At 42.9% G+C, this 14243-nt stretch overlaps 1 protein-coding gene across 1 annotated transcript in view; it reads right to left on the bottom strand.

The window, feature by feature from the left end:
• Positions 1–14243, bottom strand: part of sema3fa (sema domain, immunoglobulin domain (Ig), short basic domain, secreted, (semaphorin) 3Fa) — a 50746-nt gene that overhangs the window by 17950 nt on the left and 18553 nt on the right. The window contains exons 3-5 of the mRNA XM_068712194.1: positions 2879–3039; positions 2730–2792; positions 293–412 (exon numbers count right to left, since the gene is read on the bottom strand). Coding sequence (XP_068568295.1) covers positions 293–412; positions 2730–2792; positions 2879–3039 — 344 coding nt within the window. The remainder of the gene's footprint in view (positions 1–292; positions 413–2729; positions 2793–2878; positions 3040–14243) is intronic.

Genomic DNA, 14243 nt, shown 5'->3' with positions numbered 1-14243 from the left:
TCTAAGCTGTGGCACTTAGGTATCTCACCAACAGCAATTTTGCAATAATAGAGATCTAGATAGGACTGGCCATGAGCTTCTTTCTTTGAGTCTCTTAGACCGTGAAACAGCGCAAATCGATGAAAAGTAAGAAGCGGAACATGATGGAAGAGAAGCAGAGCCCGTGAAACCGAGGAGCAAGAGCAGAAGGAGGTTCTCTGACCCGAGATTGATTGACAGATCGGTTCTTTAAAAGGACCTGAGAGTGAAGGTCAAAATGTCTCCACGGCTGCCGGGCAGCGTCTTTGGTTACCTGTGACCTGCGTCCTCGGTCCACGTAGGTGCAGATGGGGTTGTACGCGCCTGTTCCACACACATACAGGTGGGTCCGGTTCCACGGCTCAATCAGACGGATAAAGTTTCCACATTCTCCCTGTTGGAGAGCAAAAACAGGATTAGAGATTTATGTTAAAAAAAACAACAACAACATTACTCTGATCATGAAAATGCAATGGGGGGAAAAAAAAAAAGGGTTACATAATACATAATGTCCCACTGATGGTAAATAACCTCTCTGCCTGGCTTAAAACCATCACATCTATCCTTTTCCGCTGTTGGATGGCTTGTGTTTGTCAGCTCTTTTCTCTGGCTCTGTGTGTCGGCCTGGCCCAGACTTCACATCAGACCACACTGTCGGAGGGAAAAATGTTTCCATACAACAGTGTGGCAGACACCAAGAAAAGCAGTGCATCTCAGCTGTGAAGTGTTTTTGCTATGGGGACTGAGGGTAGAACAATTCAATGTTCTGTCAGACTTGAAAAACATTTTGGTTAGACCCAAACAAGACTTTTGAGTGGAAAAAAGGCATTTTTTTTTAGAAAACAGATTCTAAAATCCAATTACATTTTTTTAGAAGAGAGACACTTCCTGTTGTGAGCTTTTCAACATCTCACCACTGATGTGGTTTATTTCCATATTTAAATATCTAAGTGGTAAGTGAATTTAGAAGATGATCATTTTTCTTTTTAGGCTGCAGACAAAGAGGTGCTGCTGGTGAAAACAGCTCTGTGGTTTCCGAGGTCTGCAGCTTTTCTAATCTCTTATTTGTCCAACCAGCTGTCTGCCTTCCTGGTCTCAATCCACCCAAATCAAAACTCTCAACAGAAATGTTCAGGCCGATGATATCTGTTTGGATTTGTCCGTCATGTCAGCCACTAGTGACAGCTGGTGGAAAAGAAAGGATGTACCAAACACACAAAAAAAAAAAGATTCTATGCAGGATGGGGGATGAGCCATTTTGGCAGATCTTAGCAACACGACAGATGCACAAGTCAGAGGTTTGAGAGGATGTTTTTTTTGTGTATGTGTGTGTGTGTGTGTGTGGGTTTTACGCATGTGGGCCTGCGTGTATTATTCAGCGCACAGTTGTGCTCCCCCACAGAGGGCACAGTGGGGATGATTGCCTTTGACCTCCTGCCTGAACTGACATCCCCTCTGAATTGCTTTTGAATTGTCATCATCTGTCACTCCCTAAAGAGTGGGCCAGGATTGCCAAGATGTCTCCCGGTAGCCAATTGTATTTCTTATTTTAGTGCTGAAATTTCAAACCCAGAGGCTGCGAGAGGCGCTGGTCACCAAAACACGCATAAATGAACATTCCAGTTGGATAAACAGCCGCCTGCGCTCTCTACCAGCAGGGGAGAGCAGGGTTATTAGCCAGAGCCTCATCACCCTGTCGGTGCTCACCGCTCCTGCCAGCGTTCACCCCTAACATGTGTGACACGAGTGTTTCAGGGGGGGGGCGGGTCAGAATGTGTGAATAAAATCAAAAGGATCTGGTTTTTATATGAATTTCAATGATGAGTTTCCATGTGGGGGCTGCACCGGCGGTGGCTGCGTTTGAACGTCTGAATCGTATTAACACTTCAGACAAGGCCTGTACCTTCCCCCTGGCTGCTTCATTTTGTCCGCCTGCCTGGACAACATCAGGGTAAAAATAATCACTGTGCAAAAAAGAAAATTAGATCATGTTTAAACATTAATTAGAAACGTCTATGACATGTACGCGATATGTAGGGAGGTGCACGTGATGCGTTTTCAGCTCTCGAAGGAGACGACTGAATGTCACACGTTCCGAGTTCCTGCCAAGGCTTAATTGGTTGCAGCTGGATGCAATCAGGGATGAAGAGACAGTAAATAAGAGCTTCACAGCAAATCACACATTGAAAGGAGCTTTAAAATGTCCCCCACTGACCCCAGTGTCACATTCAAATCACGCATGTCACTAACACGAAAACACACTTGTGATTTTAAACACCAGGGTATCGCCAGATAAAATGGTGTTAAATGTGCAGCAGGTCAAAAGGGACAATGGCTTACAGCTGTGGCTTTTATTAGTAGGAGGAACATTGGGGGGGTCTGTAACTCTCACAGGTCTTCAGAGTTGATGAATTGCTTGAAAGGCTTCTATGGAAATCTAAGAGGTCACCTGCATGGGAGTTTTATTTTATTTTTGGGCTAGTTCATTCATTATTTAACCCATAATATCTTAAATAGTAAAACAAAAACATGCTAATTTTATCTGACCAACAGTCTAAAAATCCCAAATATAATACATTTACAAGAAAAGATTAAATCCATATATTTGAGAAACAGGAACCTGGAAATGTTTGCCATTTTTGCTTAATTAATAAGGACTGATAAATCAATTGTTTCAGCACTTCATTTTATCATAATATTTGAATACATACGTTGGTGTCTTTTCCCGACAGGACACATTCAGTCTTCCTTTGGGGAGGAACAGGCCAGTGGATCTAACAAGGAGAGATCAACAAGCTGGTTAGATAGAAACCTGTGCAAAGCTAAGCCAGGATTACTCTTTGTGTGGGACATTTCTTACTATGAGCGGCTCCTTGTTGATGTCGTGCAGATCCAGAGAGAGGATATAATCTTTGCTGCCCACATACATGCGGTCGTGGTCCTCATCCATGCGAAGGATCCGATAGTCAGTCGAGTTCAGCAAAAAGGAGAAGTGATGAGCTGTGCCGGTAGACTTTAACTCTGTGAGGAGACAGAAAGAAATGGAGGAATAAAATGTTTTTTTCCTTTCAAACTGTGCCTATAACACTGTCGTAGAAATCATACAATACATTTGGGAAACACAAACCCCAGACATGGCCACAAGAGGAGTGTGTAGGCTTCTTTCTTTGGCACAAAGACGCCCTTTGGTTTGCCAAAGTTATTTAATTCTTTCACTTAGAGGTGATCTTCTCTCCATTCCATTTACAAATCTAAACCACACACACACACACACACACACACACACACACACACACACACACACACACACACACACACACACACACACACACACACACACACACACACACACACACACACACACACACACACACACACGTGAATGCTGATGTCAGGATAGTATGCTAATGGTGTGCCAAATCTTCCCTCGGACTCTCCTAAATTAAATTAACAGAAGCTGTTCTTTTATTTTTCCTTTTTTTCCCCCCCGTACAATTACATCCTGCCGTTATGAGGTTATGGACGGGCTTGATTTGGTTATGGCAGGTTTGACAAAAGCAAGGAGACAAACAGTAAATCTCACAGCAGTCAAAGCTGAATGGTAACAGACAACCCATAAATCACTCACTGATGTATGACAGCATAAAGGTGTCAAAAAAACACACTCAAAATGACCATAAATCATTTTAGCCTGTTCTGTTTTCTTCCCCACACAGGATGCTTCATCATTATTGGTATCCTGAGTTGCATTACATAACATGGCTTCCATTAAAAAAGCCAAATAGATAATGTTCAGGACCTGGCAGTCTGACCATGGATTTTTTTTTTTTTTTTTTTTTTTATTCTATGGCGCTGTGGTTAAGATGATAGCTTTCACGATCCCTTCTTGCAAATTCTCCATTTCAACTGCAGCAGAGAAGCTGCCGATCCACTCCCAGGCGTAGTCCCACACCGTATCATATACAACACATCGCCACATCCTTTCCTCCATATAACTGTTAAAACTATTTCGACATAAAACTTCTCTCTAATGGTTCACATACTGCTCTGAGCAGATCCCTGGTGGGCGAGCGTGAGTTTAAGTTACACTCGGGGTGTGCTGGGAGATAAATGGAGATCTGGTGTACGGAAAGCAGTTTTTCTCCCGGTCCTCTCATTACCTACCGAGCTGTTAAGAGAATCTGATAGGAGGACTCTCTTTCTCTTGCTCTCTTTCACAGCTACGCTTTGGAAAGTGAAGCTTGAGAAAGTTGAGCCTCCACTTGTGCCGTTCTATTTACGGGGAAAAACTAGAGGACCAGATAGAGGACCTGTTCATGTTCCACTTCAATGGGACCAGACAAACACTCCTACTGTTCTCCTCGGAAAAGTCTGAGGCTCCCTGAAACAGCCTTTATTGACCAGGAGGAAGCAGAATGTCATGTTAATTCCCTGGGAATAAAAGGCAACATGACGTTCTCCACCTGCACAGGACATTTTGAAATACTGACATGAATCCTCTGCCAGGAAGCTTCTCAGCTGCTTGTGTTCTGAGCTCCTTCAGGAACTGTGAAACGCTGCAGTCCCGCTGCAGCATCACGGCACGCAGTGGGGTGGATAAGGTAGTAAATACGAATAGGCATTCCTGTCGACCATGTAATTCTCAGAAACCTCTAAAAACACATATGCTTTAATACTCGTTTCAGCTCCCAGTGCCGTCACAGCCACACACAAGTCAACGGTGTGGATGTTCTTCAGCATGAGTGAAGGAGACATCTGTCTTGCAATTTGTCACAACTGCAAGTCAAAAATAAGTCTTGGAGGAACAAACAACTTAATCAGATACTCATTATATTGTAATTTATTGCCATGCATGCTGCTCAGAGTAATTGCAGGGACAGGCTTCTCTGCAGACAGTAAGGTCTCTCCCTCGCACATTCCTTCTAAGCTAACGGTAACAGAGATTGCATTGACTTATGCATTATGTGGTGTTTAAGGCATTCAGTAAAAATTTGGCAGGATTGGGCAAAGGTAAATCACAACGCTAACATGTGTTTAAATGTATTCTTGTGAAAATTTGTTTTTGGCGAGACACTTGAATTCGTACAGATGTTTTCACAGCAATATAAAAGAATTAGAGAGGGAATAATGTTCCGTTTAACTTCCTAACACTAGCTCTAAGCAGCTTATAATTCATAATTAAAATGAATAATGCCAAGTATTTAAATATTAAATACAATTATGTATTTTTCTTAGCCTTTGAATTATGCGTTTATATTTAAGTAACCACTATAGATGACAGTAGAAGTAAAGGGATAACATCTGGAATTAGAAAACTGGAATCGGCTGGTCAGACTTTTTCAAAAGTCAGAATCGTTATTTGTATACTGTATTTTGCCATAACAACAGAAGATCTACTGCACTCATATCTTACCATAATTATAATCGTGGGCATTCTAGCGATTAGCATTAGCATTTAGTAATCACAAGATAATTGAAAGGATAAACAGCTATCATGAACGGTCATATAAAAGCCTTCAAGTCCAGTTAATTGTTAGACAAAGCCCAGCAGTTCATGTGGCGCTTTTGATGTTTTGTAAGGTTAGCATGAAAGCACAATTAACAAGCTAATGTTAGTTAGCTAACTACCCAGTTGCTGAATGAATAGAATGAAACTTAATTCTTCATCCATTTGAGAAGGCTTAAGTTCATGTATTGGACTGATTCCTAAGACTAAAGAGGTTGGGTTCGTTTATGGAGTCAGCAGGCTTGTCAGTGGGTTAGCAGTCTAGCGGGTCCATCAGACAAGGCCTCGACGGCGCTGGTCTCTGATCCCGTGAGCTGCAAGCTCCGTCTGGGTTTGTTAACATTACTTCTGCTCAGTTTAGGCTGTTGGTAGATGGGTCCCCGAAATACAACAGTGCTTCCACGAAAGGTTCATGAGATGGAAAGGATGTGAAGCAGTATATATCCTGAGTTGCACTTTCAGAATCTGACTCCACTCAGCCCTCACTCACCTGTTGCGATGCTCTCACAGCTGAGCCCAATTACTTAATTGGCTAGATAACTCCAGTGGAAGCATGCGCACCTATCAGTGATATCCTATTGTCAACACACAGCTTAACTACACATCATTATTATGTCTGAATAAAAAAAAAAAACCAGTCCAAAATGGCAAATTGCAACCAGAAAACAATGAACATGCCTCCCGGCCGCAGGAAACTGCAACTATGGCGCGGAGCCGCACTTTAGCCGCTGCCTGACGTGTTTTCAGTGTAATGAAAACATTTCCAACTGCAGCCAATTTACATTAAAAGCATTCAACTGGCGAAACATGGGGCTGCTTTTATTGTGAAGAAGTCACAGGAAATGCAATGTATTTGTCATAGAGGATGACACAGACAACAATCGCAATTAGTTTTTGCTTTAGTATTAAACCGCCATGTTTTTACCACCAGAATGGAAGGATGTTACCTAATCAACCAGAACTAAAATTTTAAAGATTATAACTTTAATTATTTTTGATTTGAACTATCACCCAGCCCTAGATCAGAGCACATATGCATGAGCTCAGTAAAGTAGGACACAAGTGCAGGCAGTGACAGCAACACGATGATGAATCACAGCCCCTGGGTGTCATATGTTAAAATCTATGATTGCGCAAAAACAGCACACAAACACACACACACACACACACACACACACACACACACACACACACACACACACACACACACACACACACACACACACACAGAAAAACATCCTAAAACTGCACGTCTCCATTCTTTCTCGATGAACGCCTCGTCTCATTTACCATCCTTAACTGCTTGTCCACCACACACACACACACACACACACACACACACACACACACACACACACACACACACACACACACACACACACACACACACAGCCAGCTTGATATTCTGGCAGGCCCAGCGTCCAATGATACTGGAGCTTCAGGGACACCAGACATCACCAGCTGACATCCCACATTCATCACCTCTGCATTCAGATTCACACTCAGGGACATCTGAATGGGAGCCTGCTGGTGGTGACTGGCTGTCACAAGTCCGACAGCAGTTAGGTCGCCGAAGAGTTCAATGAGAGCGGCGAGACAGACAGATGAGACGGACTAGACAGGCAGACAGACAGATAAGCGACTATGTTACAAATAAACATTCATCAAATCACATCATCAGTTAGCAGCTACTGACTTGGAGTGTCTGACAACCTTTCATCTTTCTCCCTCTCCTCAAGTCTAGCTCCATTCGGGATCAATATCTATTACTTTTGGAATGGACTTAATTTCATAAAAATGACCCGCATGATCCACATTTCATGAGCAGGAAATTACACCCAATTGTGGTTTGGAAAACTTTTAATCATTTTGATGTTTGATGAAATTTACATGAAAAGGGAAGAAATATTTTCATGGAGGTCTGCAAATCCCTGATAACAACTAAAGGACAGGATAAGGATAAGGATGAATGTAATGAACTGGTAATCTAAAGAGCAAGGGCTGGGCCAAAGCGTAAAATTGCATTGTAGGAAATCATAATGCATGAGCCATATACAATCACAGACTGCATCTACAGTAAATGGGACTCATTCCAATGTACATTTAAATGTCCCTTCAGCTAAAAAACAATGACTCTATTAGAGTTCTACTGTACATAAAACTCTATTCATCATGCCATTTTGATCTGTGAAAATGAAGAGGCAATCAGGAGAAATGCTACACCCTTTGCGAGATGAGACATGAGAAAACACATTTTCTTTGAAATAATGCCTGTGGCGTGGTGAGATAAGGAGTAAGGCATGATAACAGTCCACCTCAAAGCGCTCATAGGCTCTATTTTCACTACAAATTCATGTTCTCAGAAGACTTCCTGTGTGTTGCAGCTCGGCCAAAATTGAGCATGCCACTAAAGCCAAGAAAAAAAAAATGTAACAAAACAAAACCCAGCCTTGACATTGCGTTTCTAAACGGTTGAATTTATAACCAGCTGGTAAACTCAGCAATGATAGGGTACAAGTCTCTGTCTCAGGATCTGGTGTGTATCAGCGAGGTCTTTGTAATCACTACCAGACACATAGGCAGACAGAGCTAAATTGCATTTCTCTTTTTAGTGTGTGTGAATTGTCTTTGGTTTGATGACAATCTTTTTTTTTTGTTGGATAAAACTCAATCCGTTCCTACGACTGCGCCAGAATATGAATGACATCTGCTGGTAAACTGGGCCTGTAGTCTGTCCAACTGTTGATGTGATCCCTCTGAACTGTGTCACTCTCTGCTTTGTTCTGCAGCCAAGCTACTAAGTAGCCTTTCAGCCAAGAGTTGCACCTTGGCGTGGTTTTCCTGGGTCACCCTCAAAAAGGGACATAAGGGACCTCTGTTTTTAATCTGTAAGGATATGTCGAAAGACGCAGCACTCGGATACCGCTGCCACTTCTTTTCATGCCGTTATCAGCCTCGCAGATCTTTCCCGTCAGTGTGTGTGTGTGTGTGTGTGTGTGTGTGTGTGTGTGTGTGTGTGTGTGTGTGTGTGTGTGTGTGTTAGTTACGGGTGAAAGAGAAATAGGGGATCTGAGGAAGCAGGCAGCAGAAAAACCCACATACCTGCCCAGGCATCCCTGGCACGTCGTCTGAATTCCCCAATCTACTCATGTTCACCTTCTCATAAAGTAGAGGTGTGGCCCCACCTTGCTGCGGCTTGTCTCCAGCCAAGCGTGCACGGATGTGTCCCTATGTGGATTTTCTTTATCAAGTGTGGGACACTGATAGCTTCAGGACTTTCTTCACCAGAATAAAGACAGCATTGGTTATTTGTTACAACAAATAACAATACAGGTTACAATACCTACTGTTTGTGCTAGTAATGCCATTTTTATATAATTAAAAGATCAATTTCCCTCTCATGGCTGTACATTAAGTATGGCACTAAAGCAAGGAAATGATTAGCTTAGCTTAGCTTAGCATGATGACTGTAAGCAGGGGGAAAGATATACTCTGGATCTCTCAAAAGTAAATACAAAAAAATACACCAACCAGCAACTAAAGCTCACTGAATTCACTTATTGTTTCTCTTTTGTTTAATCTGTAAGCAAAGTGGGCTGAATTGTGGTTTGACAGGGAGGAAGGCACCTAGCCACTTATTGAAAATAAATTACAGCTTGCAACTCCTCTTAAAAAACATAATTTTCAATTTTTCCATTTCTGTTTATTTTTTTTTTTAAATACATGAGAAATAACATCTTAATCAGTGAGCTTTAGAGGTGCTGATAGGTATATTCTACATGGATATAAACAGGCTAGCTGTTTCCCACTGCTTCCAGTTATACTAAACTAATCCAATGGTTTCTGGACTCAAGCTCCAATACTTAAAGCACAAACACAAGACTGGTATTGATCTTCTAATCTAACTCTCAGCAAGAAAGTGAATAAGCATATTTCCCCAGTTGTTTAGGTGTGAGGACATTTGGATTAGTTTCTATATTCTGTATCTTTGTGAGTGTATGCGCACAGGAGGGAGAGGTCATTGCAGATATCAGAGGGGCTGAACGGCAATGGGAAGCCTTATCAGCCCAAGCTTTGTGTTTGCCTCCGCTCAGCACCTCATAATCAGCCTCTCACCACCCACTGGGGCCAGGACTATTGACTCAGAACACATGTCACTGGAGATGATTGCCGCTTACCTGTGCCTGTCAAGGACAAATAATTGGCACCAGATTACGTCTTATCTCCGAGCTTCCGGATGCTGTCACTCAGATGCTCTTCACGCTCGTCTGCCACTGATATACACTGTGTGTGTGTGTGTGTGTGTGTGTGTGTGTGTGTGTGTGTGTGTGCGTGCGTGCGTGCGTGCGTGCGTGTGCGTGCATAGAAATAGAAGTAGAGCCCTCTGATCCTCACGTCAAATCAGAGACACCTGTCTCCCACTGCACAAATCAAGAGCAGAGAAAGATTGATTTAAGTGGTGAGATCGCTGCCTGAGTGGCAACTAGAGATTATAAAAAAAAAAATCTACTTCTGCGGTTTCTGATGACAGTAAAGGTTAATTAAAGCACAAGGGAGTAGAGGAGGAACTCTGGTTCAACTGACAGGAAAGGTCATTTTAGTTTCTTTATCCCACTGTGTCTGGTCTGCAAACCCAACCTTCATTAAATTCATGTTATACTGTGTACGTTGTCCTCAGAAGAGGATACAGTGGGATTACATGCACAAAAAAAAAAAAAAAAAAATGACCGTAATGGAGGGGATGCACAAGGCATGTTATTTCAAATGTTCCACCTATAAATGATAGACTATAATAAATTAATCTTCTTTATTTTCAAGAAAACAGTCCAGAAACAAAGAAGAATCTTTGTTTATTCGTATATATATTCTTATTTTTTATATATATATATATATATATATATATATATATATATATATGAAAAGCTCATATCTTGTGCATAATCCTTTTGATATACATTCAGTAACGACCCAGCCAAAACCAATGGAGTGTGACTACTAAAAGCCTGAGGTGTCTTATATGAATACTACCAATGCTTGGCCCTCAACACACACACACACACACACTGCCACAGACAGCTGCCCTCAAAAGCCCTGCTGCAGGATCGCAGGTGAAAGGTTAAAGGACACAAGGGGTCTGGGGTGAAAGCTCCTCCCTGGCCTCCTTACACACTTCAGCATAATCAGGATTATCTCTGGAGGGGTCAGGCAGGGTGCCTGCTCCAAGCTGGGGCCAGAGAGAGCAGGGTGGTCATGATACTGGGGATAAGGGGATGGGATGGTTTGAGCAGAGCAGGGAGAGATTGGAAAAATGCTCCTCCTTACAGATGTCTGCGAGGGGGGGGGGGGGGGAAGACACACTGATGCAACTGCTGCTCAAATTGAGATACGGTTCACAACAAGACAAAGCGAGCTGTTTGTCTGGTTTTCAAAATCTGAACATTTTCTGCTTGCTTACACATTTATAAGTACAGTTGGATACATTCAATAGGCATACAATTTATACTTCACATTTCACAGAAAAAAATAGGAGAAATCCATTTTATGCTGAGCTGTAAATACTAAAAAGCCGTGCCATTCAGGAAATCATCGTGCAGGTCGACCTCACTCTTCCTTTCCAACACTAATCTAATCTCCGCATTTTGGAGAGCATGAAAAACACTGGTTGTCTCCTTACTTTGTTCGTAAAAAGCTCTATCCCAAGGCGCTGCTTGGGCCCGATGGTTGGCTGTACTAGTATGAGTATGTGTGTGTGTGTGTGTGTGTGTGTGTGTGTGTGTGTGTGTGTGTGTGTGTGTGTGTGTGTGTGTGTGTGTGTGTGTGTGTGTGTGCCATTAGGCCTGTGCAGATGCTGCAAGCTGCTGTAATGATGATGAAGCTGTGTTTGTTGTTGTAGCTGTGCTGTTGCTTGCAGCGAGCTGGTCAGAGTGGCGGTGGTGGTCAGCGGTGACAACACAGGTTGGGGGGGGGGGGGGGGGGGGGGGGGGTTATGGAAAGGGCTGAATAATGGGACAGCACTGGTGTGAATGAGTAAAAAAAAAAACCTCCCCTCCCTGGCTGACCTCTGACCTGGCACTCAGAACAAATACTCTCCCTCTCTGTCAGCTGCACCAACACAGCCCCAGATGAACAATGCTTTCTCTGAGGAGTCTGTTCATTCTTATTTATGGATTTCTTCTAATCCTCGATTCAATTTGGAGAGTTACATTTGCATAGTCTCTGAGCCGAGATATATCGATAAATCAGTTCTTGTTCCGCTGATTTTAACCAGAACTGAACATAGCATCATTTTAAGCATGCCCTCTTGCTTCCTCGTGTATCAAGGTCATGGCCACAGTGTTGCTAGCTGGGGGCAATAAGAGGGGGGTAATTAGGAGGTAAATTTAGAGAGACCATTAGCAGCAAGTGTTGACTCAGGGTCCATTGGGGACAACAGCCAACCTCTACCCTCTTTGGGTGATCCGAACCCATCCACTATATTTCCCCGAGGTCATTTTTCACCCACTACAGCAAATGGCATGGTAGAGGAGTGAGAATGGAGGGAGGAGTCTCGAGGGATGAGGAGCTTGACAGCAACCCTAAGAACTTCCATTTATCAAAGCAGACAGGAGAGAGCCATGGAAACTCTGAGTCAAACTCGGAGAGTGCTCCTCTGTGCAGCCGACACACAGCGAGGCTGAGATCCCCTCTACTGCTGCTGAAGGGGCAAAAAACACAGCTCACAAAAGGCACAGAGAGGCTCTCCAATGTGTATTCTAATCATGGGTTGGAGGACAAAACACCTTGATTGTGTGCCCAAATACACAAAAACACTGATTGAGATCTCAGCTGCCAGCTTAGGTAGAGGGCAGGAGGGGAAAGAGAGACGAGAGAAGTTTTCAACAGTCGTGTTTACCCCAGAGAACAGAAGGGTGGAAGAATAACGAGGAGGCAAGATTTCCGCGTAACGTATCTACAGACAAATTCACATGGTAAACAGACGGCACATACCTGCATTTAAGAAGCTATGCGCTACATTTTCACTTTCAAGATGCACACTATTGGCTCTTTATTTTTGTAAATGCAGTAGATGCAGAGTGGCATGTTCTAGCAGGCGGGAGGAAATAATTAAATTGATAATTAAGGGGGGTGTTGAGGAATCGAATGGCCTTTGGGAAGGAACTGACACCTGGTTGTGCTGGTTTAGACACTTGGATATTTTTTTTTTTGTTTAAACGCGGTCCATTGGCAGTGTTGGAGGGGTGTTAGCTGTACTAGTGCAATGCTTTTGTAGCATTTATGGTAGACACCCTGGATAGAATGTCCTCCAATAAAATGCCCCAAAACCAGCCATGGGAATTACGACTAAGTAAAGAAGAGTGCTATGAGATGTTTATGTTATAAAGCCACAAAGTCCACAGAGGGAGGCAGTCGAGGTGGATGGATGGGTCAACAAATCATTGGACTTTGACACTAATGCTGTTCTTTTCCAGTTTCCTGTCGACAGTCAACATCTTCTAACCGTGACCAAGATGTTTCCTTTTCGCGAGTCTTCTTTGTGCCCTAAACCTTACTTAACCTTAGCCATAGCAGTCTCAGATCAGAACCAACAGTAATTTGTAACAATTTTGGAAGGCACTCGCAAATGATGTCCCAATGAGAAAAACGCTTATGTGTCACTCTGAAGGTAATTATCTCTTTTAGTCTGGAAGACGTATTGTTCTGAATGAGTAGCGGTCTGAGGCAGTGCACTTCTTCGTCCAGCATAGCGATGCAGCTGATCGGGACGATCTCTATGGTCCCGACATGGTAACGTTGATGTCAGGGGAAACTGTAATTAAGTAGAGACACCGCTGTGCTTTTATGTGCAAGGGTTCAATCAATCCAAGTGCTACTGGTCCAGATAAGGCTGAACACCATCTGATAGTGAGATGTGACTGCAGTTAAGACCAAAGCTTTCTTCTATTAATACAGGCCAAAACATTTTCTTCCTTTTCTCAATCAACCAGTCATGTGGAGGATTTTCAAATCACAGCACGCGATGGCCAAAATTCAGCTTCCTCTGTTTCATCAAATAAAATGTAATCATCTCTCAGTGAGGAGAGATAATTATCTTAACAATCACTTATCGCTTTCCTCTCCTGCATCAACCTCCTCACGATTCGGAGCAATTTCTGCCAGCTTCCAGCACACCATCCAGAACATTGTACGGATTCTTAAAAACATGTTGTCATGCATGCAGCTCTTGCGAAAAAAATTATAGCATCCCCATCTATCATGAATCTCCCTCTCTATGCTTTTGTAAAGGCTCGTCACCTAGCATCCTCTGACACCTTTCCTTTTCCTCAGCTTGTCTGATCCTGCCAGCATCCACTAGCCCCTGTCTGCATACCAACCTATTGAGATAACACGCTCTTTCTTTAACACCCGGCATGCCACAGGTGGAGGAAGCAGGGTGATGGGGGCGGGGAAATGCATGCATGATGTGTTCAGTGATGATGCATTTTTCTATTAAAGTCAGGCTTGTGATTCACCCATTGAAAGTATTTAACTCTAACGTGAAGAAAGATTTAACAAGAGTTGTTAAGAGACACGTTTAATGAGAATCAACAGTTATGTTTCCATCAAAATGTTCAGTTTTAGGCAAAATTTTTAAAAAGTTGACTAAATAAAATGCTTGTGGTCATGAAGTTCCATCAACTAGTGGTGTGCAAATTATCGAGGCGGAAGTGACTCAACGACA

Source organism: Cebidichthys violaceus, unplaced genomic scaffold, assembly GCF_023349555.1.
Source record: "Cebidichthys violaceus isolate CVI_PGR_0920_01 unplaced genomic scaffold, fCebVio1.0.p SCAF_17, whole genome shotgun sequence".
Classification (NCBI taxonomy): domain Eukaryota; kingdom Metazoa; phylum Chordata; class Actinopteri; order Perciformes; family Stichaeidae; genus Cebidichthys; species Cebidichthys violaceus.
This window is presented reverse-complemented; position numbering and strand designations above follow the sequence as displayed.